Source organism: Schistocerca nitens, chromosome 7 (assembly GCF_023898315.1).
Source record: "Schistocerca nitens isolate TAMUIC-IGC-003100 chromosome 7, iqSchNite1.1, whole genome shotgun sequence".
Lineage (NCBI taxonomy): Eukaryota > Metazoa > Arthropoda > Insecta > Orthoptera > Acrididae > Schistocerca > Schistocerca nitens.
This window is the reverse complement of record NC_064620.1, coordinates 11,581,035-11,598,235: the sequence shown is the minus strand read 5'-3', so window position 1 is coordinate 11,598,235 and position 17,201 is coordinate 11,581,035. Positions and strand designations below refer to the sequence as shown.

The window sequence follows — 17,201 nt, the reverse complement described above, 5'->3', positions numbered from 1 at the left end:
AGACATCCAGGAACTGAACATAACTGAAAGTGACATTAGAAATTGAGTACTTCTCAGAAAGATACTAAAAGATAAGAGGTTTCAGGGCACATCACCCCATAAAAAGACCGGCGCCCTTTGGACAAAGGAGAGAAAGGAGAAACATAGGCAGAGAAAGTGGGATTACTGGGCAGACATCAAGTCCCTCTCCAGGCTGAAAAGTTGAATATTGTGGTCCTTTGCTGGCCCATTCGAAATAAGATGAAGAAGAAGAAGAAGAAGGAAGAAGAAAGAAGAAGAAGAATAGCTGGGTGAGTTGGCACTATTCAGTAATGTAATTGCTCCATTAAATTTCAGGTATGGAGTCAAGTAAGTTTCATTTCTTTTAATATTTTGGCTGTATATAATTTAGCCATCTACAGAGTGAGCTGAAAGACTGAAGCTTCAGCACTACTTCTGTCCTTTTAAACTTCAGAGCCACATCACTGTGCTGGCTGCCACAGATACGCAAGCATTAGAGATGTTAGTCAGCAGCAAAGAAGAAAATTATGCATGAATTAGATCTGTGGCTGCAAAGTTGATATGCACTGTGATGTCTATCACTGTGAGCTGCAATGTGGTGATGTGTTTGTGAGTTTGTTACGGAAAGTGCCAGATTCCATTACTTATCCAAGCTGAAGGTGCTATCTCTGTTAGTTAAATTCATCACCAAACAAATTCTGATTGCCGCTCACAAATAGCAGCCCTATCTGTGCCAGATAATGGGTGTTCTCAGAACTTTGGTTCTCAGAACACACATCATTTCTGGTGAAAGCAATCTGCAAGATGAGCTCCTACACTTACTGGAAGTTTTTGAAGCCATTAGGTATTTTCCACGCCAGATTCATAAGGCATTGCAAATGAAATTAAATGAAATGATCTTATGGCATTGTTGGCCGGGAGGCCCCATGCGGGGGAGTTCGGCCACCGTATTGCAAGTCCTTTTTAGTTGACACCACTTCGGCGACTTGTGAGTCAATGATGATGAAATGATGATGAAGGATACAACACCCAGTCATCTCGAGGCAGAGAAAATCCCTGAGCCTGCCGGGAATCGAGCCCGGGACCCCGTGTGCGGGAAGCGAGAACGCTACTGCAAGACCATGAGCGGCGGACAGACATTGCAAATGAAACCACAGGTTGCCGTTAGAAAAGCAGAAGAAGACTGGAAAGAACAAAATTTTCACTCTGCAGCGGAGTGTGTGCTGATATGAAACTTGCTGACACATTAAAACTATATACCGGACCGAGACTCGAACTCGGGATCTTTGCCTTTTGCAGGCAAGTGCTCTACCATCTGAGCTACCCAAGCACGACCTACGACCTGTCATCACAGCTTCACTTCTGCCAGCACCTTGTCTCCTACCTTCCAAACTTCACAGAGGCTCTCCTGCGAAACTTCCAGAAGCAGCACTCCTGGAAGACAGGATATTGTGGAGACATGGCTTTGCCACAGCCTGGGGGATGTTTCCAGGATAAAATTGACTCTGCACTGGAGTGTGTGCTGGTACTGGCAGAGAAAAGCTGTGAGGACGGGTCGTGAGTCATGCTTGGGTAGCTCAGAAAGGCCCATGAAAGGAGAAGGTCCCGAGATCGAGTCTCGGTCCAGCACACAGTTTTAACCTGTCACGAAGTTTCAAGACCAGGAAGATTTAAAAAACTTGGCTCTCCTGCCAATGTGGGAAGACTATTCTCTAAATCAAGAAGGATCCTCTGCAGGCACAAAATAAAAGTGATTTTTCATTCTCCACCAAAGATAGTAGCACTCTTGGGTTCCACTAAAGAGGATTTGATGATCCAGAAGGCCGTTGTTTACAGTATCCCTTGTGAATGTGACCTCTCATACAGTGGACAGATGTCTCGTACAATCCATGAAAGATTTATGGAACACCACAGGTACACCCGGCTCTAGCAGCCCAATAAATTGCCTACAGCAGAGCACTGTATTGATACTGGTCACTGTGATGTACAAAATCACTGATTTTAGCATTTACTACACCTTTTTGGGACTCACATGGTGAAACAAGCAATTAGAATTCACTTTGTAACAAGTTAATAGATATAGCAGCTACAGCTTCGACAAATCATGGAATCTTGAGTTTTCTGTAACAAACTTACAAAGACATCACCACAGTACCGCTCACGTGATACATTGATACCCAACATGTAGCCACAGGTCTAATTCATGCATATTATATTCCTTTGCTGCAGGTCAATATCCCTGCTGCTTGTTTATCTGTGGACACATGTGCAGCATGCTGGTCCACAAGTTTAAAAGGCTGGAGTGAGTGCTGGAGCATTAGTCTTTCAGCTCACTCTGAAAATAGCTGAAGGACATACAACCAAAGTATTAGAAGAAAAAGTGGAATTTATGTGGCTACACATTCAAAATCTAATGGAGTGGTCATTGTCCTGTGAAAATATGGAGAAGCACAATAGACCAATTATTTAGCAAAACTGATGTCTCTTCATGGAGTATGTAATGCCTACCTAAGTAAGTCTAATGGATCTGTTTCAGTGGTATATTTTTGTATGTGTTTCTTGATTACTGATAGCAAGAAACTGAATTTAGCGCCTAACTATTTGAATTTACCAGCTTTTGTCTCACTGCAACTGTTATCAGGAAGCAAATTCTGCATATTTCGTTTGCTTTGTTCTTTGATCTCTGAATTTTTTTGTGCATAGTTAACAACTATTGATGACATAGTGAAGACAATTTGCAGTAATGCTTGTAATGCCCTTTCATTCCTTAATGAGAGCATACCCTTCATGTTAAATACAACTCCATATTCCTGAGATTAGATACCCTGGTATCAAGTAGTAACTATCATTTCTCTTGGCGACCACAGTAAATGACCCTGATCACTGGAAAATGAAACCTCGATTAATAATGTTAGTTAAGACAATATTTTTAGAAAAGTATCAAATTTCTCAATGTGTATCCTTCTCATTGTTCAGCCTATAAATTCTCTCTGAATAGTTCAACTGAGTTAACAATTACCATTTTATGAAATTGTACTTCTTCCCTCTTAGCGTAAGTCAACTCATGTCAGTTGATCACCATGGTCTGATACCATTTACAGTGGGGCACACACACTTCTATTTGATGAAAGTTTGTTGGATTCAGAAATAAATTCTTAATTGCAGTTGCATGTTCTGCTGTGGATGAGAAACCAAAGCTGGTCACCAGGAATTTTTTCTAAGAATATCTGTCCTACAGTACAGTACAGTACAGTACAGAGCTCACAAAATGCATAACGTGGATTACAGTATTCATCAATGTAACGTAATTGCTAATTTTTGTGTAAAATTATGCATTATTTAGGTACACTTACTGCCAATAATTTGACAGGAAACAAAGTTTACAGCAATGGAAATTCCAAGGCAGAAATAAACAAAAATAAAGATATGCAAAAACTACTCACTTGCAGCTGAATGCTGCATTGTGCTCACACGCGCACGTATACATGTGAGGACACCTGCAAAAACTGTGGATATCCTGGAGGAGCAATTCTTACTTCTGCAGTTTAAAGGAGCTGGTGCTGTGGAGAAGTATCCAATTCACCCAAGTGCTGAAAGAGTTGTTGTTGTTGTTGTTGTTGTTGTTTGCAGGTAACTATGTAATAACATTTGTGACTCACCAGAGTTTGGGGGTGGTCATTTGTGCCAAGAAACAGCTAGTTACTTATCATAGTGACATAGAACACTGCAAAATACTGACAGCACATTTTATGTATGGTCCTTGGTAGAATGGTGCAGGAAGTCTTGGGTTGCTGCATGGTGCAGGTCTTGGATTTGGGTGGGTCACATGAGACTTGCATACAGTATGCACATATCTTAAATGTTGTAATATAATCAACATATGTAAGCAATGGACATATTTTCATTTGACAATACACAGCAACATCAGCACATAATTTATGTACTTCAATAAGTACATAATTATACATTTCTGGAAAATAAATTAGCAAAATGTAAATTAAAAGGCCCAACAGTACCAACCAGCCACTGTGTCATCATCAGTCTAAAGGGTTTTATGTAAATTAAAATGAATTCCACGCACTTAGGTTTTCCAGAAGTATGTGGCATCACATCTATGCACAGGTGATACAATTCCCGTAAATTATGGTCTGGGGGATTATGGGCTCAGAGTTGGCACCTAATTGAGTTCATGTTGCTTTACAGAGCAGGAAAGTCTCCGACCACCGCGTTCTGTAATGAGGCGTAGGTGTCCAACCCTTGTTACCAACTTGTGGTTTCTGCAGTTCTCTGCCACTTTTTGTGGACATTCACACTAGCATGTAAATAGCCCACCGGATTTACCAGTTCCAAGATGCTCACACCCAGGTGCTGGGCCATGGCACACTTCCCTCTGTAGATGTCACTTACAGCAGAGGGCTTCCCCATTTGTGGCATGTCTCACTGCTAAAATAATTTCCCCAGCTGGGTGTGCTCCACATCACGTACCCGCAGTGCCAGCGGGCAGCACTCAGCCTCGTGATTGGCTGCAGTCAGTGTTTTGACTCATCAGCATATTTTCTCAACTACATGTTTCCGATTGTTTTGACAGAGTAGAAAGGGTGATGGGAAAAGGAAGGAGGTGTATATCTTTTATTTAGGTTGTATTCTATTTGATTTATTAATTCTTTTATTGTGAGAAATGGTATTTTACTGTAAAGTGATTTGTCAACATTCAAAATGTTTCTTTTTCTTCTCTACACCATTGTCTTTTATGAACAACAATTCTCTTGTATAGTAAATTTTATATATGCCATTTTTGTTTGAAGAGCACCTTAATCAGTATGTATTTGCTGAGTAGTGATTTTAGTCTCTTTAAATGCTAAATGTGTGTTCATTTAAATACACTGACTGCCAGGTATTATAGACTAGCCACTATGTATCACATCGGCTGTATTTATTAGTGGTGGTGGTGGGTGTCACTATTTTTTCTATACTGTGTTGGTGTGATTTAAGTGATCCCTCTTTTTAAGATGTTGTGGAGCATGAGGTAGAGTTCGCATGTAACTTTTCTTTGCAGGCTCTGAAATTTCAGGAAAGCTACAAATGTACGGAAGACTTTTAACTCTCTGAAATATACTTTGTGAAATTTTGTAAAAAAGAACCAATTCAATTCCTTTGCTCTTGTCCCATTTAATGTAACTGACACAAGAGCTTAAATTTTTTTATAAATGTCCAATGTAAGATTTATTCAATTGTTTCAAAATTTACTCATTTGTAAATCTTCCATCAACACTTTTTTTTTTTGGGAAAAAGGTGTAGGAATGTTAATATAAATCTTAGAAGTACTTTCAAAATAGGTTTTTAATTTTCTTCATGCTGCCCTTTACAATACACTTATTAGTCATTTCTTAAATAACCACATAACTGAATTCTATCGGACTATAGTAGTATAAATCTGCTTTTTACCCCTTTTCTGCTGTGGATATCTTTTTTTTAAAAACTAAATATTTCTGTCTACATTTCTTTCAATGTACATAAATACTTATGCTGCAAATTGTGAGCACTTCTTTTTAATTTACATAAAACAGGCTCGAACAAGGAACACGACATACTGTTGTGCTACTCCACTTGGACAGAACAACCATGGAAACTACATTTTGTTCCTGAGATTTTTGTAGACCATTTTAACAACAGTTGTTTGCAGTATAATAGAACCAAGAGACTGTTAGAATATGATGAACAATATTTTAAACACAACAAAAACACAACAAAGAATACAGTACTACTATACTGAAGGTGCCAGGTGACTGTAAGATCTTTCTCACATTAGTCTTACAGCCAACACAGTCAATCTGCCCCAATAAGTTTGACACACATCAAAGTTTGCTCATCAAATATCACAAATGCCCTTTAAAGAATAAAAAGTCATCTCAATATAATATATGCTGCAGGAACAAACAACACTGCGAACTGACAGGATGTATGAAATAGGAGACATTTACAAAAATGTTTCTCCTCCATTAACCTCATTCGAATAATCTGATTTTTGTTTATAAAACATTTTGAATCCCTACAAAAAGAAAGTCCACAATTACATTTTTTCTTGGATGTTCTATGAATAATGAGCCTCTGACAATGCCCATGCCAACAATGGGTGTATCTTCAACAGGAATATTATTTTTTTCCCCCTCAAAGAAGCAGATTCAAAGGAACATTAAAGAGGCCTATCACAATGGAGTAGTATTAACAGTCATTTTCTCAGATGTGAAACAAAATTATTGTCATTTATGACAGTAAGCAAAATTTCATATTCATAAACAATGAATTTTTTTTACACCAATGGATAGAGCCTCACATTTATAGCATGCTCCAGAAGAAGAAACAGAACACAACAAATGAACACTTTCTACAATATAACTAACAACAAACTTTAAGTATTAATTCACAATAATATGAATGGAACAAATAAAGAAACACCCCACAAAAAGAAACAAATAAAATTAGCACTAATAATTCCATCTTGCTATCATACCAACATGACACAAAACAAGATGTAAACAACTAACATACATAATTAAGGTGATATATATTACTTCAAATTAATCACATCTTCACTATGAAAACAATTAATAATTAATATAACATTGCCTAGCCTACCACATATAAATACACAGTATGGTCATCATCAATGGTTTCTGCCTTTCCTTAGATTGAATTATATGCCAGCCTGAACAACTTAAACATCTATGTTGCACCTTCATACATCATAACGTTAACATAACAATGGTGGGGATTAAGAACAGTCACAGTACAACTGGCAAACCAGACATTAACGACATATCTTTGGTTAAGTAATCCGTGTCCCTTTTGGTAACTTTACAGATATTTTCCTTCTGACACTGTACTATTCAGTTTACACAATTTTCACTGGAGACAGAAAATCTGTTTTATACTGCCTTCAAACATCAAACATTCAAACATAATAATATAAACACGCTCTTTATTTTCTATTCTATAAGTCTTTAACAATCACTTGTTTTAATTGCATTCAAGTAAGACTAGGAAAAGTGCCTTTTGTACACAGAAAATGGTAACAATAATGACATAAAACTAGCATTTTCATTGAAGATAGTGAATACTAAGAGAAAAAAAGATGGAGTGCAAGGTTACAGAAAAAGTGAATTTATGGCAGACGGTACTTTAGTGAGGGATCCTTTCCAGGAGGTGGCACTACATGTATTGTACAAAATACAATAATTTGACAACAACAGCAGGTGAAAGACAACACTGATTTAAAATGCTTACAGGTCTGTGTCAGTCAAAGAATTAAAATGATGCAGCCTGCCACATCCTGCACTAACCCTCATCTGGAGGCGCATTTGGTCCTGTCATTTGAAATATTTACTCAGCAATTTGTCACATATATCAAGTATATCAGGAGCTGAGTGAATTAAGAAGTACAGACTATGTTTGGTGTAAGCCATCTGAAGCAATAAAATGAATAATATAAAGAAATTATTTCCAGTTCCACGAATACACACCAATCCGCCATAACAGTTATTTAACACCATAATACAAAACTTATTTTTAACAACAAATACACAGTGTTCTGCACAGATACATTTATTACTGTACTTAATGACAACATACTTAAGAACTTACAGGTTCAAAAAATAACAAATTGCTTTTGTTATGTAAAGGACATTTTTTAATTTTTTGTTTTATTTGAGAATTCAACATCAATTTATAAAAAATTACTCTGAGTTTTTCATACAGTATTCAGCAAAACAGTTTCTGCTCTTTCATTGTCACATGCAAACACAGTGCACAGTATTTCAAATCTGATCATTTCATTTTCAAAGAAGAAACATTGACATTTAATTACAATCTTCACAAATTTTATCTCCTTTGTGCTGATATGATTTTGTTATGCTATTTTACTAAAATGCTGTTATTTCAAGTAAAAAAAAATACAAAATGATATAGAGAAATTCACAAACGTACAGGTGGCCGGCACAGTTCTCAGTCGTCGGACCCGTACGACACAATGTGACTATTTTGGTTACGGACGGTCCAGGGGCAAACCACAGAGCGCAGGCCTTCCTGACACCCAACAGAGAGAAACAGCAAGTGTTACAACACAGCACATTTAAAGCTTTCAATTACTACAGTCATGCTGCTACATACAATCACGGAAAGGAAAGACTGAGCGGAAATGGAAAATAAACAGTGTTCACAGACGAACAGTGCAAGTTTAGTCTTTGAGGTAGTTTGAGGATATCATTCATCTTACAAATGAAGCAACAAATGACGAAATGCCACAATGAGCTCTACAGAAGAATTACTAATACTGAACTTCGCAAATCTTTTTAAAGCAATACGCCAGGAAAGATCCATGCATTAAACAACTGTCAATTTTTAAAATAACAGTACTTCCTATATCCTAAAATGCTTTCAGTTCATTGTTAGCTGCTTCAACTGCTGAGAGTACCCAATGTGTCTTAGCATGCCACAATCACTAAGTTCTTTGTTTAATGATATACAAAACTGATAAAAATGGTAGAACACATAAAAAAAGACACAAACAGTTAACAACAATTCTCTAGTTGTGGCATTATTTACACTTTTTTTTAAATACACTGCTTGGTTAATATGCAACCACACAAGATACAATCTGAAGGGACTCAAGCTGCATACATGGGAAGTATTAGTTAATATAGACTAGAATAATATTGCCAACACACACAAAAAAATTACAGCACTAATTAGGTAATAAACCACTGCGAATGCTGGCAGGATGCAGTTGCTTATGCACGAGCATGCTGTATTAAGATATATGCACATGCATGTGCGTGATTTTGTTCGAAAGACAGTTAACAACTGTACATGTGTGTTCAGTGTAACAATGATGGAGAACAGCACGACTGATGCAAGATGTTAGTAAAAAGAGATACATGTTTATTAAACACTGAAACAGACAGTAATACCATATAAACCTACAATTTCCTAAGCACCCCACATCTATTTTATGGCACGTGCACCACTCTACATTAAGAAGGAGAAAAAGAAATGGATTGGAGGGGACAAGTTTTATTTTTATTTGTAAATGAACTGACACCTAGAGAAATTTGCTTCTTGAATTTCTGTTGTTACTTAATGTTATAAGATTAACTTGTAACATCATGATGACTAGATGAAAAGTGGATCTTGATATTAGTACAACTAGGAAAATCACAAGTCTTATTGTGAAACTCTGATTACATGAACTGGTGGGAGTTACAAAATAATGTTTTTTTCTCACATTATAAAGTGTCAAAATACACAATTTTAGGAACTATTTATACCAGGAAGCAGTAATCAAATGAGAAACTGTGTCAGTTACAAAAATAGTATGATATTTGTGCAACTGAAACATGTACCAACATTCTACTTTGCAAAAGTGCAACTTGGAAACTACATGAAAATCTTTTTAACAAGATGTCACTCTTTCATTTGTTTCTTCATTTTGTCTTGGTTTGGTTGAGTTTCCCCTGTTGCTTGTAGTTTGACAAATAATGTTCAATATTTAAAGTGAGTCAACTAATAAATGCTTTCATCAGGCACAAAAGTTCATTTTATATTATCGTCATCATCATCATTGTTATTAATATAAATATTATTGGAGTGAACTATAATTTAAATCAAAAAATGAAAGCCACTATTTGCTACACTGGATTGCTTACTATGGACAGCTGTCTAAATGTAACCTTTTACATTGAAAACTGTTCCATGAAAAGCTACTCTATTACAATGAACAATACAAGGAAGTGTGTCGTCTCAACAAGTAGCTTCATTCTGTTTCTGAACATGTGTAAATTACTCTGTTTGAGAAAATAGTGTGGGTGCTCAGCAATAAATGCATCATCCTGAAGTAGAAACAACATTATCCAGTGATAAATCTATGAATTGCAACCCAACAACCAATGTCACAAGGTGTTCCATTCCTTGGAGCTCACCTGGCACTTAGTATGGTCTGGATGCCTCCTTGGAGCGCTTCAACTGCACCTTAAGTCTCTTCGTGCCAATCTGGAACCCATTCATCGCCTGTATTGCTGCCTGGGCGCTGACTGGGTTGTCATATGACACAAAACCTAAAAAAAAGCAAATACAACGATTTTGTATATACCAGACACATTTACTTTCCTCCAGATAATAAAGTAATAGTGACAGTGTCAAAGAGAGGTACTTTGTAAGGAAGCTAGAGGTTTTTGCAGCAATAAGGACAAAGATTCAGGGAAATAGCTGATGAAATGTTTTGTAACAAGTGTCCTCCTCTGTGGTACTGAATCATGGACAATAAAGAAGGACGATAAAGCTAGGTTGGAGGCTTTCTGAGGTGTGGACGTGGAGGAGGGTGGAAAAATAAGTTGGATGGATAGGGTGAAAAATGAAGAGGCAGTGCACAGAGTGGGAGAGCAGAGAGAGTTACAGAGTGTAATAATATAAATGAAATGAAACTGGGTAGGACATGTATTAAGAAAGGAGGGGGGCTTAAAAAGCAGTCTTAGTGGAACATATGGAGGTCAGGGAAGAAGAAATTTCAGTTCCTCGACAATGTGCTTAATGGCAGTATGTACGGCAGCATTAAACAATAGAGATGTTGGACTGCCTCAAATGGAGATGTAAAAGACCTTCTAAGATATCAGGAATCTAATGTACCGAGGGTTTTATTTATTTATTTCCTGTAGACATATCTATACATTGTATTTCAACTGAAACTGAAGATAAACTTTACAAATAGCCGATTATCAAGTAAATATGAAGGAAATTCATTTCTATTTTTAGTGCTTATTTTTTTACTTTTCTTTAATCATATACTTGCACTGTCCTGGCAGAATGCTGCACCACAATTTTTTGTTTATTCTTGGAACATGTAATGTAATCCCCACTATACTTGCAAGCAAGGTCTTGTGTTCATTTATAGGCAAGAGGAAAAAAACAACCAAAATATGATTCTTATAATTCACACGTAAGTAATTCTTTACCATGGCCTAGCACTAATAATGTATGCAATCCACTGATACCTGGAGGGCAGTGCATCTACTGTTTCTTTGCCTCGTTTGTTAACCACGAGTTTGAAACTTTTGGGTTCTCTGCCTGTTCTCCATGCTACGTTTTAGCATTTGTCTGGTACTTTCTTAGTTTCAACAATTAACGGCCAGTTCCTGCTCATATTTTCAGCATAAAGCACTTCGAACTCTGTTCTTTATGGTCTACTCTTAGACTGCACATTTTTATAGTGAAACCAACTTTTGACTTTAAATCCTATTAAAAAGTCTTTAATGGTTCTTTTACAAACTATAAAATCCACTGCTGATAGACATAAGCTCCTAAAATGTCTCAACTCTTAACATATCAAAGCTAAAACGATGATTTAACAGGCAAATAGGTTAACCCTGCCTTGCAATAACCATTTTATGCAATCATATACTAATAACAATGATTTACAGGCCCCAAAACCACATTTTTCTTGCCATTTGGGAGGAAGGGTGGGAGCTCTTCCACAATAGAGATGTTGTCCAGACAAGCAAATCATTAAATAGGAAGCAATACATTAACTGAAACAATCAGCTCACACCCTGCTGCACACATGGAAGTAGCTTTGTTGTTTTTACCTCCAAGCACAAACATTAGCTTCTATGTATATTTTTAGCTTCTCTATAATTTTTTCAGTCCCTTCTCTCAAGGCTAACTTTTAGCCTTAAGTGCATACAAGGGCTCGCTGATACACTCGACATACTCCACATCTTATCCTCTATAAATATTTTTTCTAAACTACTTGCAAAAGGAAACAAGTTATAAAGTGGAAGTATCACTTACCAAAACACTTTGAAAGATTGGTTTGTTTATCAATGAATACTTTGGCTGACACAATGTTGCCAAAGGGCAAGAAGGTGGATGCAAGATCAGTATCGCTGAATTCTTGTGGTAAATGGTAAATGAAGAGGTTTGCTCCCTCAGGCCCCTCTATCTGCTTGCCAGCTGGACCTGTAGTGCTGCCACCCCCTGTTATGCTCCCAGGTCCAGAGCCACCTCCGTGGCCACCGCCACTGCCGAATGCTGGAAAACCTGTGGGGGCAAAGAAACACTTGGCACATGCACGCACATGGATAGCAATAGTATTATCATATCTTTATAAATGTTACTGCATGCATTTTATCCAAATACTTTTACTTGTAACAGTGTAGTGAAGGAAGTTACGAGGTTAAATTAATAGTGCTACAAATTAGCAGCGAGTGAAGATGACAGCTTTCTAGTTATGTGCTTTAGCTACCTACTAATGTGCATTCTACTTTCTGTTGCTACAGTAAAAATTCATTCTTCCACATTTGCTACAGATAATTTGCATAGTTTATCATAATATTCTAACACCATAATGTTAAAAAACAAATAAGAAAAAACATTGAAAACCTTAGCAATAACTTTAACTTTCAATAAATTTGAGTAATGCCAACATACTACCAACCTATTCTGTATCAGACATCAGTTTTTAATGCTGTACAACATATTGCAGAAATGTGGAAATGATTACCGGTATGTCCCTTCCCCCCACAACCCCCTTACACTATAACTCTTAAGGCAAATATTGTACCTCTTAAGTTTAATACTGTAGATGGTAACTGTGCTGTTTATGTAGTACCATTGAAGGTGGTAGTAGATAAACAGTAGGTCATCCACAGATGTCTCACAGCAGATTATTGTGGGAACAATCTATCATATTGTGCCCTCGTAGGTTTGATTCAGGTAAGGGAATTTAACTAGCCACAAATTAAAAAAATGTGACAAAGAACTGCCAGCGCTGTTAACCAGTCTGGTTCTCATAAGTCAAACGAAGTCAACTTCGAAGCGCAGCAAAGGAGTTTCAATGCCTTAAACTAAAAAAAACTTTTTTCCTAGGAGCTCTACGGTACTACATCTGTGACCATCTCAACTTTTTTAAAAAATGTTTTGATGCAATCTGATACAATGCAGCAAAACAATTAGGCCTGAGAATTAATTTTAATTCAGCTGAAGCATTCATTACTTTACCTTCAGAAAATTGATCAAAACTTGAATTTGCTTAAGGAATGTACCTGAACTGTTTCAGTTTCTGGATGCATATTGTGTACAGAGGATTTATCACAGATATCTTTTACACCTGCCATAACAACATATGTAATTGCTTACCACTGAACATTGGTTTTATGTGCTTGCATTTTTCTTTTCATTAGACACAATTTGTGAATCTGTCTGCGGTAATAAAGAATTTTCCGAAATGATTTCTTACTCTACAATTTTATATTTATCATATTGTGTGTTTTCCAGAGTTTGAAATTGTAATTTCAGACTGTATTTCAGACTTAATACTGCAGAGCTTTCTTTTCATATGAGAAATTAAAAGTCTGTTTTACTATGACTTGTTGTTGTTGTTGTTGTTGTTGTTGTTGTTGTGGTCTTAAGTCCTGAGACTGGTTTGATGCAGCTCTCCATGCTACTCTATCCTGTGCAAGCTTCTTCATCTCCCAGTACCTACTGCAACCTACATCCTTCTGAATCTGCTTAGTGTATTGATCTCTTGGTCTCCCTCTACGATTTTTACCCTCCATGCTGCCCTCCAATACTTAACTGGTGATCCGTTGATCCTCAGAACATGTCCTTACCAACCGATCCCTTCTTCTAGCCAAGTTGTGCCACAAACTTCTCTTCTCCCCAATCCTATTCAATACCTCCTCATTAGTTACGTGATCTACCCACCTTATCTTCAGCATTCTTCTGTAGCACCACATTTCGAAAGCTTCTATTCTCTTCCTGTCCAAACTGGTTATCGTCCATGTTTCACTTCCATACATGGCTACACTCCATACAAATACTTTCAGAAACATCTTCCCGACACTTAAATCTATACTCGATGTTAACAAATTTCTCTTCTTCACAAACGATTTCCTTGCCAGTGCCAGTCTACATTTTATATCCGCTCTACTTCGACCATCATCAGTTATTTTGCTCCCCAAATAGCAAAACTCCTTTACTACTTGAAGTGTCTCATTTCCTAATCTAATCCCCTCAGCATCACCCGATTTAATTTGACTACATTCCATTATCCTCGTTTTGCTTTTATTGATGTTCATCTTATATCCTCCTTTCAAGACACTGTCCATTCCGTTCAACTGTTCTTCCAAGTCCTTTGCTGTCTCTGACAGAATTACAATGTCATCGGTGAACCTCAAAGTTTTTACTTCTTCTCCATGAATTTTAATACCTATACCGAATTTTTCTTTTGTTTCCTTCACTGCTTGCTCAATATACAGATTGAATTACATCGGGGAGAGGCTACAACCCTGTCTCACTCCTTTCCCAACCACTGCTTCCCTTTCATGCCCCTCGACTCTTATAACTGCCATCTGGTTTCTGTACAAATTGTAAATAGCCTTTCGCTCCCTGTATTTTACCCCTGCCACCTTCAGAATTTGAAAGAGAGTATTCAAATTAACATTGTCAAAAGCTTTCTCTAAGTCTACAAATGCTAGAAACGTTGGTTTGCCTTTTCTTAATCTTTCTTCTAAGATAAGTCGTAAGGTTTGTATTGCCTCACGTGTTCCAACATTTCTACAGAATCCAAACTGATCTTCCCCGAGGTCCGCTTCTACCAGTTTTTCCATTCGTCTGTAAAGAATTCGCATTAGTATTTTGCAGCTGTGACTTATTAAACTGATAGTTCGGTAATTTTCACATCTGTCAACGCCTGCTTTCTTTGGGATTGGAATTATTATATTCTTCTTGAAGTCTGAGGGTATTTCACCTGTCTCATACATCTTGCTCACCAGATGGTAGAGTTTTGTCATGACTGGCTCTCCCAAGGCCATCAGTAGTTCTAATGGAATATTGTCTACTCCCAGGGCCTTGTTTCGGCTCAGGTCTTTCAGTGCTCTGTCAAACTCTTCACGCACTATCATATCTCCCATTTCGTCTTCATCTACATCCTCTTCCATTTCCATAATATTGTCCTCAAGTACATCGCCCTTGTATAAACCCTCTATATACTCCTTCCACCTTTCTGCATTCCCTTCTTTGCTTAGAACTGGGTTGCCATCTGAGCTCTTGATATTCATACAAGTGGATCTCTTCTCTCCAAAGGTCTCTTTAATTTTCCTGTAGGCAGTATCTGTCTTACCCCTAGTGAGACAAGCCTCTACATCCTTACATTTGTTTTCTAGCCATCCCTGCTTAACCATTTTGCACTTCCTATCGATCTCATTTTTGTGACGTTTGTATTCCTTTTTGCCTGCTTCATTTACTGCATTTTTATATTTTCTCCTTTCATCAATTAAATTCAATATTTCTTCTGTTACCCAAGGATTTCTATTAGCCCTCGTCTTTTTACCTACTTGATCATCTGCTGCCTTCACTACTTCATCCCTCAGAGCTACCCATTCTTCTTCTACTGTATTTTTTTCCCCCATTCCTGTCAATTGTTCCCTTATGTTCTCCCTGAATCTCTCTACAACCTCTGGTTCTTTCAGTTTATCCAGGTCCCATCTCCTTAAATTCCCACCTTTTTGCAGTTTCTTCAGTTTCAATCTGCAGTTCATAACCAATAGATTGTGGTCAGAATCCACATCTGCCCCTGGAAATGTCTTACAATTTAAAACCTGGTTCCTAAATCTCTGTCTTACCATTATATAATCTGATACCTTTTAGTATCTCCAGGATTCTTCCAGGTATACAACCTTCTTTTATGATTCTTGAACCAAGTGTTAGCTATGATTAAATTATGCTCTGTGCAAAATTCTACAAGGCGGCTTCCTCTTTCATTTCTTCCCCCCAATCCATATTCACCTACTATGTTTCCTTCTCTCCCTTTTCCTACACTCAAATTCCAGTCACCCATGACTATTAAATTTTCGTCTCCCTTCACTACCCTGAATAATTTCTTTTATCTCGTCATACATTTCTTCAATTTCTTCATCATCTGCAGAGCTAGTTGGCATATAAACTTGTACTACTGTAGTAGGCATTGGCTTTGTGTCTATCTTGGCCACAATAATGCGTTCACTATGCTGTTTGTAGTAGCTAACCCGCACTCCTATTTTTTTATTCATTATTAAACCTACTCCTGCATTACCCCTATTTGATTTTGTATTTATAACCCTGTAATCACCTGACCAAAAGTCTTGTTCCTCCTGCCACCGAACTTCACTAATTCCCACTATATCGAACTTTAACCTATCCATTTCCCTTTTTAAATTTTCTAACCTATCTGCCCGATTAAGGGATCTGACATTCCACGCTCCGATCCGTAGAATGCCAGTTTTCTTTCTCCTGATAACGACGTCCTCTTGAGTAGTCCCCTCCCGGAGATCCGAATGGGGGACTATTTTACCTCTGGAATATTTTACCCAAGAGGACGCCATCATCATTTAATCATACAGTAAAGCTGCATGTCCTTGGGAAAAATTACGGCTGTAGTTTCCCCTTGCTTTCAGCCGTTCACAGTACCAGCACAGCAAGGCCGTTTTGGTTAATGTTACAAGACCAGATCAGTCAATCATCCAGACTGTTGCCCCTGCAACTACTGGAAAGGCTGCTGCCCCTCTTCAGGAACCACATGTTTGTCTGGCCACTCAACAGATACCCCTCCGTTGTGGTTGCACCTACGGTACGGCCATCTGTCTGCTGAGGCACGCAAGCCTCCCCACCAACGGCAAGGTCCATGGTTCATGGGGGTTACTATGACTTAACTGAAATAAATTCCTCTTTAGAATTTTTATTGCCATAAATTTTGTTCGTCCACAGGGATTATAATTAAGAGCAAAAATTCATGTCCAGCAATCACCTACTAAATTTATTTATCACTTACACAATGACCTCCTCTAAATTACTTCTTGCCTTAATTGTGTCACTCAGCACACAACAACAATTAGAAGCAGACTAAGGGGGGCAACAGCTTTACTACACAACATAAAAAATTAAATACCAAAAATACACTGGTGTATACAGCAAATAAAGAAAAGGTGCCATGCAGTGTTGGTAATACCAGAAGTAACACGAAGAGACAAATGGTGCCTCTCTCTTGTTTTGCTAACCTTCCTATTCATGCAATATCTACTTTCTTTTTAAGTAGTCAGATCACTGTACTTTATAAAAGAACAACTTACATTTCATATTGCTATAATTAACAGAAAAACCACAGTCAAAGGAAAGGC

At 37.6% G+C, this 17,201-nt stretch overlaps 1 protein-coding gene across 17 annotated transcripts in view; it reads right to left on the bottom strand.

The window, feature by feature from the left end:
* Positions 1-5,322: 5,322 nt before the first annotated feature.
* LOC126195116 (CUGBP Elav-like family member 2) overlaps positions 5,323-17,201 on the bottom strand; it is a 1,269,424-nt gene continuing 1,257,545 nt past the window's right edge. For 16 of the 17 annotated variants that reach the window (XM_049933591.1, XM_049933590.1, XM_049933595.1 and 13 more), the window contains 3 exons: positions 11,839-12,087; positions 9,975-10,109; positions 5,323-8,082 (listed from right to left, as the gene is read on the bottom strand). In XM_049933591.1, the coding sequence (XP_049789548.1) occupies positions 9,982-10,109; positions 11,839-12,087 (377 nt within the window). In that variant the 3' untranslated portion in view covers positions 5,323-8,082; positions 9,975-9,981. The remainder of the gene's footprint in view (positions 8,083-9,974; positions 10,110-11,838; positions 12,088-17,201) is intronic. The other variant, XM_049933589.1, reaches the window with a different exon arrangement.